The 15767-nt window shown below is 38.8% G+C and overlaps 1 protein-coding gene across 3 annotated transcripts in view; it reads left to right on the top strand.

Moving 5' to 3' along the window:
- JMY (junction mediating and regulatory protein, p53 cofactor) overlaps positions 1–14494 on the top strand; it is an 88376-nt gene extending 73882 nt beyond the window's left edge. For all 3 annotated transcript variants that reach the window (XM_005557241.4, XM_073993679.1, XM_073993680.1), the window contains exons 9-11: positions 946–1543; positions 2696–3006; positions 8933–14494. In XM_005557241.4, the coding sequence (XP_005557298.1) occupies positions 946–1543; positions 2696–3003 (906 nt within the window). In that variant the 3' untranslated portion in view covers positions 3004–3006; positions 8933–14494. The remainder of the gene's footprint in view (positions 1–945; positions 1544–2695; positions 3007–8932) is intronic.
- Positions 14495–15767: the final 1273 nt, after the last annotated feature.

The raw sequence follows: 15767 nt of genomic DNA on the forward strand, positions 1-15767 counted from the left end.
TCTGGCCGTTTGGGTGGCTGAAGTGGGAGGATTACCTGAGCCAGGGAGGTCATGGCTGCAGTGAGCTGTGATCGCACCACTGCACTCCAGTCTGGGCAATAGAGTGAGACCCTGTCTCCAAAAAAAAAAAAAAAAAAAAAAGGTTTTACCATGGTAAAAGATGTATAAGAGTTCTACCAGTAAGTACTTCAAAAAATGTAATTCTCTCTTCATTCTGTCATAAAATGGATATATAGTTGTTGGAGCTTTTTAAAAATGCCAAGTAACCTGTTAAATAATATTTTAATTTTCTCATGTGTGTGCATTTGAAAACATAGGAAACTAGTTTCTTTTTGCATACCAGTAGCATTTATGCATTTGACATAATTTATGTTTTGCATTTTACATGCTATTTGTTTTATACATTTAGTAGTTTTATTCACTAAAAATCTTTTTTTAATCATGATAATTTTGAATATTTGAATTAATCATGGATTTGATAGGCAAATAATAAATTCATAATTTTTTGTAAGTTATTAGGTACTTTCGGATTTTCTGTATAACTTTAAGAGTGAAATAACCAATAAGGCAACATAACGTTTTTGAGATGGAATCTTGCTCTGTCACTCAGACTGGAGTGCAGTGGCACAATCTCAGCTCACTGAAACTTCCGCCTCCCAGGTTCAAGGAATTCTCCTGTCTCGGCCTCCCAAATAGCTGGGACTACAGGTGCCTGCCACCACACCCAGCTAATTTTTTGTATTTATAGTAGAGACGGGGTTTTGCCATGTTGGCCAGGCTGGTCGGATCCACCCGCCTTGGCCTCCCAAAGTGCTGGGATTACAGGCGTGAGCCACCATGTCTGGCCACGTAACATCTTTTATTTGAAGGATAAGATAAATAGGCATGTGCTCATAAATTGTTTCAATAACATTTAACCAGTTCCAATAACTTCTGATATTTTAGAGGTATCCTGGGCAAGTCATACTTAAATCAACCAGATTACGACTAGCTCATGCAAGAAGAAAAGGTGCAGCAAGTCCTGTTCTCCGAGAGGATCAGTGTGACTCTCTACCAAGTGTGTTACAGGTAGAAGAGAAAACTGAAGAGGTGGGAGAAGGAAGAGTCAAGCGTGGGCCATCACAGACAACAGAACCCCAGAGCCTTGTACAACTTGAAGATACTTCATTAACACAACTTGAAGCCACTTCATTACCTCTCAGTGGTGTTACCTCTGAACTGCCTCCCCCTGTATCTCTTCCACTTTTGAATAACAACCTCGAACCATGTTCTGTTACCATAAATCCACTCCCACCCCCTCTTCCTCCAACACCACCACCTCCCCCACCTCCTCCCCCTCCCCCTCCCCCACCACCACCTCTGCCTGTTGCTAAAGACACTAGCCCAGAGACACTGGAGAAAGATCTGCGTAGAAAGGAGGGGAATGAGAAGAGGATTCCAAAGTCAGCCAGTGCCCCCTCAGCACACCTCTTTGACAGCAGCCAGCTGGTCAGTGCACGGAAGAAGCTCAGAAAGACTGCTGAAGGTTTGCAGAGGAGGAGAGGTACGGCAAGATATTTTCATGGTCCATCTGTTGTATGACATCAGGCATAGTAAAAAACTATTTTTTGACGTTGCAAAACTTAAAACATTTTATTTTTTAACATTATTTGATAGTAAACAGGTTTTCAAAGTCACACTAGAGGACAATTCTTAGTAACTCACATCTACAAATGCATAAAGTACACAGAAATGTATGCCTTCTTGAGCTGTTAGGCATGTTTTAAAAACATCTTCTAAAGTGATACATACATGTTTGGTAATGTATAATGGATGGCTCCTTTTGTGTTAGGGGGAAAAAATTTGATTTTAAACCTGAGATTTTTAAAAAATTACTCATCAGAAAGGGTAAGCTCTCTGGTCAGGACTGTCACCACAGGGAAGACATTGGCAGGATCATGTAACATATGTCGAGGACTTGTGTGTATTTGTATAAAGAAGCAAAGAAGAATAGGGAGTAATCTGTTCAACTTACAACGTGACAGATGTACCTCAATAAGGTTACTATTTTTTTCTTCTTTTTTTTTTTTGTTATGAGATATTCCAGCACAAATAAAATTATTTCTAAAAAGAGCAGAGAATAACCCTTGCCTTTTGCCTTTAAGGAATTTGCATTTTGCACAGGGAGAACATTATATAAATGTTACATATTACTTGTCTATTACATTTTAATCTGAAGGACCATTCTATAAAACATTTCTTGATATAATCTGAGTAGGATTTCACATGTAAAACAACTAAATGAAAAAAGCACAGTCTCCGTAATGAACAAAAATGTAATTTTTAAAAGTAAAACATGTAACCCAATCACTCTGAATTTGGGTGGAGCAACTGCAATATGGAAATCCTTTGGGAATCGCACCCATAATACTACTAAGACCACCTCCCAGTTCCCAGTGTGGTCACTTCTCTCATGTAGGAAATGATAGGAATACCAATAGTACCCACCATGGATTGGGTCTTGGGATTTTCTAAAAAGAAGGATAATTAGGATCCCTTGTGTTCTGGTCACCTTCTGCACACATTTCACGATCCCTTTTTTAGATGGTGTTTCAGCGTCCTGTGCTTTCACAGTTGCAAATAGTAGAGGTTATACAGTTTCATTCTAATTAAGTGCAATCCTAACTGTAATACTCTTCTGTTTCATTTTCCAAAGTGAGCTCACCAATGGATGAGGTGCTAGCCTCCTTGAAGCGTGGTAGTTTTCATCTGAAAAAGGTTGAACAGCGAACTCTGCCTCCTTTTCCTGATGAAGATGATAGTAATAATATCTTGGCACAAATAAGGAAAGGGGTAAAATTGAAGAAGGTACAGAAGGATGTTTTGAGAGAATCCTTCACACTTCTACCCGATACAGACCCTCTAACACGGAGCATCCATGAAGCTCTTAGAAGAATTAAAGAAGCATCACCAGAGTCAGAGGACGAAGAGGAGGCTTTGCCTTGCACAGACTGGGAGAACTAACAAGTAAATGACCCTATTGTCTTTAGTAGCATTCAGTAATACAGGTTTTAAATCGGATGATGAGGTTTGGGGTATTTTTTATTGAGCCTGAGGCATATCGTTTGTTTTATAGCCCAATTTTAGCATGGATCACAAATTTGTGAACTTCAGGTTTTACTTAATTCTGTAGTTTCTAGAAACGTTATGATTATTGCTATGCAAATACTATTTTTTAAAATGTCCTCCTCATTAAAAATTTCTGCCATACAGCTGTAATTACAAGTAAAGTGACAGTCTCATTCTTGCCCTAGAAAAAAAACCAGAAAAGGGCCTGGCACGATGGCTCACGCCTATAATCCTAGCACTTTGGGAGGCCGAAGCAGGCAGATCACTTGAGGTCAGGAGTTCAAGACTAGCCTGGCCAACATGGTGAAACCTCTTCTCTACTAAAAATACAAAAATTAGCCAGGTGTGGTGTCAGGAATCTGTAATCCCAGCTACTTGGGAGTCTGAGACAAGAGAATCCCTTGAACCCGGGAGGTGGAGGTTGGTTGCAGTGAGCTGAGATCATGCCACTGCCCTGGGCAACAGAAGTGAGACTAGTCTGGAAAAAAAAAAAACAGGCTTTCCAGGTTCAATGGTTCGCTTCTGTAGTCCCATTTACTCAGAGGTTGAGGCATGAGGATCTCTTGAGCCCAGGCATTCAAATCCAGCCTGGGCAATATAGCGATAACCCGTCTGTAAAAAGAAGTCAATCTTTTTTTTTTTTTTTTTTTTTCAAAGAAAAGGCTTTTCTGACAAAGTATTTCAGTAACAAACTGTTATGCATACTCAATTTTGATGTCATGTTAGCTGACCTCAAATGAGTTTTCTAAGATCAATCTGGAAAAATTGTTGCATTGTCTGATTATTTAACTTTCTAAACCCTTAAAAAAACTACTTACACCTGTCACAGTTACTGTATTATCTAGATAAATTTGCAGGTATCATTATATAAAAATTATCTACATATCTAATGAATACTCCTGTACCTATTAAGATTCTCTTTGGTTACACATGTAGCATTCTCCTAATAGAGAGCTATAGTATACTACATTTTAATAAGCTAATTATAGGGTAATATGGCACAGATTATACCAAATATATAGAATCAGTAAAGATAACATGGTATAAATTAAATAGTATATCGAATTTATAACGATGGTAACTGAAATGTTGTAATTTGTATAAAATTTATAGAGTATGGCCGGGCGCGGTGGCTCAAGCCTGTAATCCCAGCACTTTGGGAGGCCGAGACGGGTGGATCACGAGGTCAGGAGATCGAGACCATACTGGCTAACACGGTGAAACCCCGTCTCTACTAAAAAATACAAAAAACTAGCCGGGCGAGGTGGTGGGCGCCTGTAGTCCCAGCTATTCCGGAGGCTGAGGCAGGAGAATGGCGTGAACCCGGGAGGCGGAGCTTGCAGTGAGCTGAGATCCGGCCACTGTACTCCAGCCTGGGCGACAGAGCGAGACTCCGTCTCAAAAAAAAAAAAAAAAAAAATTTATAGAGTATACAAACATGTTCTATTAAGTATTATTCTTTCTTGATGGAATATGTTTCTCTGGGCTTCAAACATTCACCAAAGTGGGAAGACTTGAGTCCTAGAAGGGAATAAGTAAAGGAATAATTAATTTATGTGTTAGCCCTGTGAATTCTTTTTGTTGAATTTCTTTTTTTGTTTTAGAGACACAGTCTCTCTCTGTTGCTCAGGTTGGAGTGCAGTGGCACGTTCATGGCTCACTGCAGCCTCAACCTTCTGGGCTCCAGCATCCCAAGTAGCTGGGACTCCAGACACATGCCACTGTGCTGGGCTATTTTTTTTATTTTTTTGTAGAGACAGGGTCTCCCTATGGTTGCCCCAATTAGCATAATAATTCTTAAAACATGTTTGATCATAAGAATTAACTTGGGGAACTTATTAAAAATGGACATTCTGTCCTTAAGAATCCTGAGTAGAACAACAAAGAAAAAAAAAATCTTTTTTTGACAGGGTCTCACCCTCTCACCCAGGCTAGAGTGCAGTGACACAATCTCGGCTCACTGCAAGCTCCGCCTCCTGGGTTCAAGTGAATCTTGTGCCTCAGCCTCCCGAGCAGCTGGGATTACAGGCGCCTGCCATGATGCTGGGCTCTTTTTTTGTATTTTTAGTAGAGATAGGGTTTCACCATCTTAGCCAGGCTGGTCTCAAACTCCTGACCTCAAATGATCTGCCCACCTCAGCCTCCCAAAGTGTTGGGATTACAGGTGTGAGCCACCATGCCTGGCCCCAAAAAAAAGAATTCTGAGTAGATCTAATGTATATGCAAGTACACATCTAGATTTTGAAGACATAATACAAAAATGTAATGTATGTCAGTTTTTAAACAATTGATTACATATTGAAAGATTCTATTAGTTATATTAGGTAAAATATTACTGAAAGCAGTTTCACCTGTTCCTTTGGGTTTGGGTTCATGCCTCTGGTACCTCTCCACTGTACCCCTCCCCATCAGCATCTGCATCAGTCAATCACTTAAAAAGGGTAATATTACATTTACCATGATTCAGCCAACATTCAGTAGTAGCATTATCCTGCCTTTTTTCCTATTATGTATATAGTTACATGTAACACTCACTTTGTATGACTTACTGTTTTTGGATCCCAAAGTAACTTCGAGTTATTTTTGCTTGTACGTATGTCCACTATGCTTTATAAAGGGAGGGAGGGAGGGAGGGATGGATGGATGGATGGATGGATGGATGGATGGATGGATGGATAGACAGACAGACAGACAGACACACACACACACATAGTGTGTGAATGTCTAGACTCTCAGGTGTGTCTAACTGGGGATCTTTTCCATAGTGGATATTTGTAGGTTGTCTCCCACTTTACAGTTCTTGCTACCATGTGTTGTCTTCTTCTGCTGTAGCTTCTCAGGAAGCTGCTTAAGCTTGTGCCTAAAACTGCCATCTTTGCACTAATTCCACAGCTGGACCTTCACATAAATGTGTGTTTAGCTGTTTCATTACAGATGGTCCACAGTGGCCCATTCACAGCACACCAGCAGCTGCTCAAGTCAGCCTATCCTTGTCTGTCTCCTCCCATCCTACCATATCCTGCCTAACCCTAGACATTGCATCAGCATTTTGTATACTCAAGTGACTGGGATGTTACTCATAGCTTCTGGCTACTAATTTAGCCTTAGTATCAGATGTTAAGAACATGGTGCATGGTGTATACCACTTTGAAAATTGCTTAAAACTTTTTTCGGGTATGTGGGAGACTGTTGATGGTTGGAATATGTGGTACAATGTTGAGAGAGAAACAGTGAAACACTTGGAAAATATATGAGCTTGGAAATCTGCAAAGTCACCCTTTACTAAATGTGTGCTTCCCCAGAAGCAAACCATAGACTAGTATGAACTGATTAGGCAGTGATGAAGTAGCTACGTATCACTACTTTGTGATCGTGGAGACTGAAAGGCTGTGAACTTTTTATCTATAAATGGCTAAAAAGGCTTTTCCGCAATTTGTATTTCCCATTAATTTGTTAGATTTCTTTTTTTTTTTTTTCTTTTTTTCTTTCTTCGAGACGGAATTTTACTCTTGTTGCCCAAGCTGGAGTGCAATGGTGTGATCTCGACTCACTGCAATCTCCACCTCACGATTCAAGCAATTCTCCTGCCTCAGCCTCCTGAGTAGCTGGGATTATAGGCGCGTGTTACCACTCCCAGATAATTTTTATATTTTTGTAGAGACGGGGTTTCACCATGTTGGCCAGGCTGGTCTCAAACTCCTGATCTCAGGTGATCTGCCTGCTTCTGCCTCCCTAAGTGCTGGGATTAACAGGCTTCTGTGCCTGGTCAGATTTCTTGATTGTAATTTTGTCATTAATGTACTTATATACTTTTGTTTTAAGAGGTAATTTCTTGAATATTCATAAAGTAGGTGATGAAGGTCCCTTGTTTTGCCCTGTTCATTCCCCTCTGAAACTCTTCTCTTTCCAGAGATAGCCATAGTCGTGTTCAAGGAAATTTCTTAAAATGTGTGTAATTACATAGAGATTTAAAATAAGTTTCAGGCTGGGTGTGAACTTTTAAGTTGCAGGCCTGTAATTCTGCAGCACTTTGGGAGGCTGGGGGTGGGTGGATGACTTGAGCCCAGGAGTTCAAGACTAGCCTGGCAACATGACAAAACACATCTCCACCAAAAATACAAAAAGTAGCTGGGCATGGTGGCTCACACCTGTAGTCCCAGCTACTTGGGAGGATGAGGCAGGAGGAAACCTGACTCAATAAATAAGTAAGCTTCTAGTTTGTTTCCTGTGAGGGTCTTCTTTTTTTTTTTTTCCGAGATGGAGTCTCACTGTGTCAGCCAGGTTGGAGTGCAGTGGCGCCATATCGGCTCACTGCAATCTCCATCTCCCAGGTTCAAGCTGGGATTACAGGCGCACCACCATGCCCAGCTAATTTTTTTGAAGTTTTAGTAGAGACGGGTTTCACCATGTTGCCAGACTGGTTTCAAACTCCTGACCTCAACTGATCCACCCTCCTCAACTTCCCAAAGTGCTGGGATTACAGGCGTGAGCCACTGTGCTGGGCCCCCCTGTAGGAGTCTTCTAAAGTAACTATAGCAGTGCAGTTCAAAAGAAATATAGTTTGAGACATGTAATTTAATTTTTTTTTTTTTTTTTTTTTTGAGACGGAGTCTCGCTCTGTCGCCCAGGCTGGAGTGTAGTGGCCGGATCTCAGCTCACTGCAAGCTCCACTTCCCGGGTTTACGCCATTCTCCTGCCTCAGCGTCCCGAGTAGCTGGGACTATAGGTGCCCGCCACCACGCCTGGCTAGTTTTTTGAATTTTTTTAGTAGAGATGGGGTTTCACCGTGTTAGCCAGGATGGTCTCGATCTCCTGACCTCATGATCCGCCCGTCTCAGCCTCCCAAAGTGCTGGATTACAGGCTTGAGCCACCGCGCCCAGCCGAGACATGTAATTTTAAAATGTCCACTAGTCACATCAAAAATGAAAAGGAACATGTGAAACTGATGTTTGTAATATTTTATTTGACACAATGTAGCCAAAGTAATATCCTTCAACACACAATCAACATTAAAAACCTAGGACATGGCTTTCTATTTCTTTTTTTTCCATATTAAGTCTTCAAAATTCAGTGTATTTTTTGTATATACTAGTAGCACATCTCAATTTGAATGCTAAGTATTTGATTCTTAACGAGAAATGTCCTACCAAAACAGTAAAATTGTATTTAATGGAAAAATAGTATTTACTGTTTTAGATTTTTAAATCAAACTGGATTTAAATCAAACTAAATCAGTCACACTAGACACATATCAAGTGCTCATTAGCCATATGTAGCTACAGTATTAGAAAAGCAGAGCTGTATTAAGTTGGTACTTTATTCATGTTCCTGTCAGCTTTTATCTGATGAGTATGTCTTTTATATAAATGCTCCTGTATTGTGAGTAAGCCCCATAGATCTTAAGCACAACACTTTTCAATAAAATGCCCAGATGAAGTATCCATTTAAAGACTGGTATTAATCCTGTCCTCTAATGTCAGTCTAACAAAAACAGTTTCTACTGCATTTTGAAGACACCATTTAATTATTCTTACTCTACTAGCAGTTTATGAGGCAAATAGTTTAGACTGAATTTACCTTTTTAGTATATAGTTTTGATACAGTGTTAGAGTAAAAAGAATAAAAATGAAAATCTAAGAGTCTTTTAAACGTGATCAAAATCTGTATTTAGATTATTTTGTTTTCATTTTTGCTGCTTTAAGAATACAGTCATGGCCTTTTGTAAAAAATGTCTTTTGTACACTTTTTGAGGGAACGTAAATACACTGTATCTTTAAAGGGTCATCTTTTTTTAATGGTCTGTATTATTTTGTTTGTAAACAGGTGACATAACAGAAGAAAAATATCATTCAAGATTGGTTCTGATTCTTTTGGAAAATAACAGTTTAAGCACTTGGTTCCTCAGTTGGATAACATTAGATCCAAAGTGCATTGGTTCAGTGGTGTGAAGAAAGGAAGCACAATTGGCAGGTTATCACTTTCCAGTCATTCCAATAGATGATGGTTAACATGAATTTTACATGTGCAATGTTCCTGACTGCAATGAAGAAAAGGCCGTCTGGAGATTTCTGTTTTTTAAGCACATTCTCCTTCCATCCACCTATTTTACATCCATGTAATGGCCAGTTAAGCTAGGGCTTGCTGGAAGAACACACTGGGTTGACCGAGATCTACCGTGAGCTGTATTGGGACTGCTTTGAGAACCATCTTTCGGTGCACTGAAAAGTCATCTGAAAAAATAGCTTCTTCCATATCAGCTTATGTTAAATACTGTGACACTCTGAAAAAGTTTATCATGATAGCTGTAAGTCAGGAATTAAAATCAGATGGAAATACACCTGAAATATCCACATTACTCATTTCCAAAGGATTTTTCATAAAGATGTTCAGCAACATCTGAAAAGCTGCATGGAGATACATCTATTAATATGTTCACAACATGATACATTTAACATGGCATATTTTTAGGAGTCTTATACTTTGTAAGGTTTTGAAGTTTCCATGCTTTTAAATCACTCTTCATATTTCTGAATTTATAATAGTTTGAATTTTATGTGCATCCTTGCTTATGCGAGGCAATACTTTGATAATATTTCAAATTATTTTTATTTTGTGTGAACTATTGCTTGATTGCTATGACTGACATGACTTTCCTATTGAGAATCAAAAATCAAGGTTCAGTAATAGGGATACAGATCTTAACTCTTTCTACAAACCACCATTTTAAGTTTTTATTTTTATGCTGCACAGTGAAAAGCATGTGCTCTACAAAGATAGAAAGTAGACAAGCAGACAAGTCTCCATGGCTGGCATTTCACCATCTTCACATGCGCTGAATGGAATTTTGGGAGAATGCCTTTGTTATTGTCACTAAAATTTTACATTTATACACAGCTTTAGGTGCTGATTTTGGCTGCGATGGAGTCCTGAAGGACACATTGATATGTTCCGGAGTGTCAGCAGGATGGTCGTGGGCTTGAATACATGTAGATCGTTGGACTCAGTGTGCAGTACCCTGTACATACAATTGTGTATAAGCAGATCTTGGCCTTTCTGTGGAGGGAGTTAAGAAATAAAATACCAAAAAGAACTTTATTTCTTTTAAGACAATTCTCTGGCCTAAACCCAGAAGGCAGTACTGGAGCAAAAGCCCAGATTGTATATGAATTGGTATTCCTGGAGAAAAAAGAAATGCTCACACCTTTGTTATTTTAAAGTGTTTTCTTGAAAATAATTAGGGAGAAAATTTTCTGGCAACAGGTTATGTAAGACAAAATTTTTTATTATTTCAAAACAAAACAGGCACATGCCACCATGACCCAGCTAATTTTTGTATTTTTTGTAGAGACAGGGTTTTGCCATGTTTCCCACGCTGGTCTTGAACTCCTGAAATCAAGCAAGCTGCCGGCCTCGGCCTCCTAAAGTGTTAGGATTACAGGCGTGAGCCTCTGTGCCCAGCCTGACAAAATCTTTTGTTTAAATGTTAGTAATACATTTATTGATGAGACTAGGAGCTTCTCTGCAGCATCTTCGTAATACATTGGTTTTAGTTCCCACACTATTCCCACATCTTGTCTGGAAAGATTAGAAATACAGATGTAATATGGAAACTTCAACAGCATGGGAGTGGTGATAGTGTCCTATTTGCCCTTGGTAAAATATTAAAGCATATTTCTTAACCCAAAGAGTGATTGGTTATATTAATATATTTGAAAAAGTTAAAGCAAATTTGCAAACCTTTACAAAATCATGTATCAATTTTATGCTATCCAATTTTTACGTACCCATGTGTCAACATTTCATATATCCAGTTCTCTGGGTGCTTGTTCATTACTTTTTTCCATTTATTCAAATTCAGAAAAATACAGACACATGTAGTGTTAATTTAACCAAAAACCTTGGAACATTCATATCTTGAGAGGGAATTTGCTACCCTTTCAGTTTTGGGATTCTATTATAAAATAGGCTCATTTATACATGTGTCCTGTGGTCTGTCTTCCAGGGTGTGCTGTAATAGTAAGTCTCTGGCAAAGACTGGAGGGTGGAGGGTGTACAGAACTCCACTCAGCCTCATGGATACATCTACAACTCTCTCAACCCATCCTGTTACAGTGCTCCATGAGAGTCACCTCACACTTGGAAGAGAAGGAGGTTAAAGCAGAGTATTGTTGGCAGCCAGGTATGCCCATTCTATTGTAAATAACTTTCCAACACACCCATTTCCTTGCCTTAAGGTGCAGATTCCTGCTTCTACACAATTCCAAATTACTGTAGGTCAGAAACCTTTGGAGTTACTCACAAATGATAATAAAATATCAAATAACTAGGGTCTACTTGTCCATCAAGATGACGTTACCAGTGGAACCCACCTGTTAAAGTAGCTTCAGAACCTAACAAAAATTATGTAAACCTGGTTAAATGCCCTTTTTCCTTGCCTCTAATAAAATGAGGATCTTCGGCCTTAATACTACATATGTGTATATTTAGTTATGATGGTACTTTAGATGCTCACATTTCCAGTTCCAAACTCGTCCATACTTTTTATGTGCTTCAAAATATTTGACACATTTCTGTTAATATATGATTTCTGTATCCACAAACAGCTGTTTGCTTATGCTGAATCAATTTAGAAGTTAATTTGCCAATCTGGTCTCAACTGCAATGCATTTAAAATAGGGAAAACAAGTAAATGAGTTTGGGATGTTTTGAGATTGTTACTGCCCACTTGACTGTCAATTTCAAATGGCTCCTAATGCACCCAAAATTATAACCAATGTCGCATGTGTAGGAAAGGTATTCTTAATGATTGCAAATCCTTGTGTAGATTACAGCAGTGTGAGGAATGCCTGGCTAAAAAGGATCTTTTAAAAGATGAATAATGGTTTTGCTTGTATTGTATAGGCTTATTGAGTTTGTGAGCAGCATAAAAACAATCATTCCTTAATTCTTCATTGTGGAACTGAAATATTTCTGTAATGCATTTTTTAAAAGGAGACTCCTAGACACAGCTGTAATAGTGGGAATAGAAATATAGAGCTTTTCTCATAACACGAAACCAGAACATAATTTTCGGCACTTTTACTTTATGTAATGAGGAAAAACAATTGTTTCTACAAAGTTGAACTATGTAGTAATATTTGGTAACACATGGCATGGCTACTTTGTCACAGAATGTGTGTCAAGTTGCAAAGCATACTTGGGCCATTGTAGACACTAAGAATTAAAATTCTTAAATCAGTGAAACAAAAACTAATGGGCAGCATTCTCTGTTTGGGATGCGATCAGTATACAATTAATACAGTTTAATTTTACACATTCCCTGAGACACCATTTTTAAGTTACAGTCACATGAGTGTGTTTGTATAAATTTAAGTCAATGCTTTTAGCCTAGGCAAAGCTTTTTGTTCACTAAATACAAGGTTTTTTGGGTTTTCTTTTTTCAGCTTTATTATTGAAGTATTACAAACTTAACATCAGATACCAATGTGTAAAAAGTTTATTGGGTCCTTAAGGCCTCTATCAGGGAGTTGAAATTTCATACACTTTACCAGGTTACTTGTAAAAAATGAACAGCTATAAGACATTTCAAAACTATTGCAGACACATTGTTAAAATGCAGCCATTTGATAATGAAAGCAGAAACCTGAAGTTTTACCTAATTATTGCACTAAATGTAAATGATAACAAAAAATTAAGTGTGCATTTTAAACAGATTCTATTTCCCACTTAACTGTTTAGCATAGAAAAAGAGCTATGCTTAGAGGAGTGACCAGCAAGATTTATTTCAGATGGAAGAGGGGTGAGAAAGTGGAAGCACCTTACTGTTAGAGCATGTTGCATCTATTAGTCCTACTGAACAATTGAGTAATTTCTGAACTTTGCTGCAAAGTGCTCTTTAGTTAAAGCACATTAAGAAGGGTCACTGCTTAATTACTTTGTAAAATGAAGCAATGGTATTTTTTATCCGATATAGTGTAATTTAAAAGTTTTCCTACAAAGTGAGTTTATATTGCTGCCTAAACCGTGTTATGTAAGCAAAGGGTTTGTAAAGGCGGGAGGGAGTCTGGATTCGGTGAGTGTGTGTTTGTGTGTGTGAATGTATGAAAAGTTTCCTCATTGGGTTATTCTCAAGATGTGTTTATTGTAAAGTTTTCTATGTTTTGCCCACAGTAAATGTACAACTTGGCAATTGTAGGATTTAATTGATTGAATTCCAAATTTATACTGTCTCTCCCCTTCTGCAGAGACATTATGCCACTGTAAGGGGCATGTACAGAAAATACCTCTGAGGTTGACTTGTTAAATAATTGATGAATGTTATTTCACACTGAATCTCAAAGCAGTCATTTGTTTTGCGGGTTAGGGGAAAGTTTTGTTTTTTGCTAGTGTTTTTTGTTGTTTTTAATTAGGTACACTAAGAGTGGCTAAATTTGAGGGAGTTGGTGGGTAGGAAAGACCTTGAAAAGTGATGTTTAGATGAAAACACACGGTATGGATGTTGGTTATAGAGTTCAGTTTTAACAAGGGAAATTTGGGGATTTTTTTTTTACTTGCATGTTCTATGGGTAGCTATCAAAGGGTGTAACAAGTTATTCCAGCCTTTCCCAATTATATTGGTTTTAAGAAGTCTGCATAATCACTAGGTGGCATTTTTCCTTCATTTGTGAACCAAGATGGGTAAATGATGCAACCCATACAATGACTTCTGACTTTTTTAGCTTTGACAGAATCTCCATTGTCTCATTGAATTTCTCATTGTATTGTATGTCTTTCCAAGTATGAAACCATACTATGTAGTTAATGAAAAATGGAAGGCTGCACATTATTTTGCATGAATAATTAATTGCCCATTAGGGCTAAGGAGACTGCCATGATTTTTATCGGTTCTGGGTAAATGAAAATTGTAATGGAAAACTGATTCAACATTTACTAGCTTTGTGCAATATAATAAAAGGTAGAAGCAAAACACTAGCACATTGTGCTTGGCTTGTAAGGATGGCTTTAATACCATTACATTAAATGGACAGTGTGCACAGTGTATTGTAAATGCCAACTCTTGCAAATTTACAATACTTAAGTATGTTCAATTAACATTCTAAAGTATTAAAAGTACAAAGGAAAAAACCAAGCATTTTTAGCAATACCATGAAATCTCCAGTAATTGTTTTGACCATTGCCTTTTGCTCTTTAGCGCAACTTTTCTGCATTGTAATTGTATTGCTTTGTATTTCATGTTTTTTACACTCATGACTTCAGAGTTAAGTACTTGTACACCAAGTATTGCAATCACCTTTCTCTTGTACATGCAATGTAACAACCTACAGTTTTGGTGCTTTTAACAATATTCCTCTTTTTCTTTAATAAAGGATATTTATTTGAATTAAACCTGATTTTGTTTGTTTAAAATTTCAGTGGTACATATTTTCACTTCATTTGAAATAGAAGGACCATAGCAAGTTGTATATCTGTTATGACAAATTATAACATGGAGAACAGGATCCAGAGACTATCCATGCCTGTATTTCTGCCGCTTCCTGAGTGCTGTTTGTTATGACGTTATTTGATGGCAACCTTCTTTGTGCTATTGATGAACTTTCTCATTGTTTGTAAATATTCAAAAAGTTTGGAAGTGCTAACTTCCAAATTGGAAAATTTTTAAATGGGGGTGGGGAGAGGCAGGGATTAGGCTTTACACTGAAACATGGAAGTAGATTAACTAGAGCCCAGCAGATAGCCTTACCTGATGTTGACTTGATACACCCCCCATAACACACAAGAAGCACACATTCAAGTCATTTAAGTCAGGGTCCTCAATCCCTGGGCCGCGGACCTGTACCAGTCCATGGCCTGTTAGGACCCGGGCCACACAGCAGGAGGTGAGCAGCGGCTAGCGAGCATTACCACCTGAACTCCACCTCCCGTCACATCAGCAGGGGCATTAGAATCTCAGAGGAGCATGAACCCTGTTGTGAACTGTGCCCGTGAGGCATCCAGGTTGCGTCCTCCTTAGGAGACTAACACCTGATTATCTGAGGTAGAACAGTTTCATCCCAAAACCACTCCCCACCCCAGCCCTGTCCTGTTGACAAACTGTCTTCCACAAAACCAGTCCCTGGTGCCAAAAAGGTTGGGGGCCACTGCTTTAAGGGACTTAGTTCCCAAAGGAAGGGAATCTGGAAGGGCTCCAGTTCCCGTCTCTACCCTGGACAGTCCTAGCCAGTTTTTTCCCCTTAGTTAATGAAACTTTTGTTGCCAATTTAAAAATTACCATGACTGTCTAGTCCCTACATGACTAATTTGTTTCGTTTTGACATTAGCTAAGCCCCTTGAACAGCCTGTACCATGAACCAAGAAGGTATGTGCCTGGATGTAGTCATTTACAAAATGATGGGTTGGCCGGGCATTATGGCTCATGCCTGTAATCCCAACACTTCGGGAGCTGAGGCGGGCTGATCACCTGAGCTCAGGAGTTTGAGATCAGCCTGGCCAACATGGTGAAACCCCAACACTACTAATAACACAAAAATTAGCCAGGCCCTGGTGGTGCATGCCTGTGGTCCCAGCTATTCAAGGAGGCTGAGGTGGGAGGATTACTTGAGCCCTGGAGTCAGGTTGGAGTGAGCCAAGATTGCGCCATTGCACTCCAGCCTGGGTGGCA

Source organism: Macaca fascicularis, chromosome 6, assembly GCF_037993035.2.
Source record: "Macaca fascicularis isolate 582-1 chromosome 6, T2T-MFA8v1.1".
NCBI classification, from domain to species: Eukaryota; Metazoa; Chordata; class Mammalia; order Primates; family Cercopithecidae; genus Macaca; species Macaca fascicularis.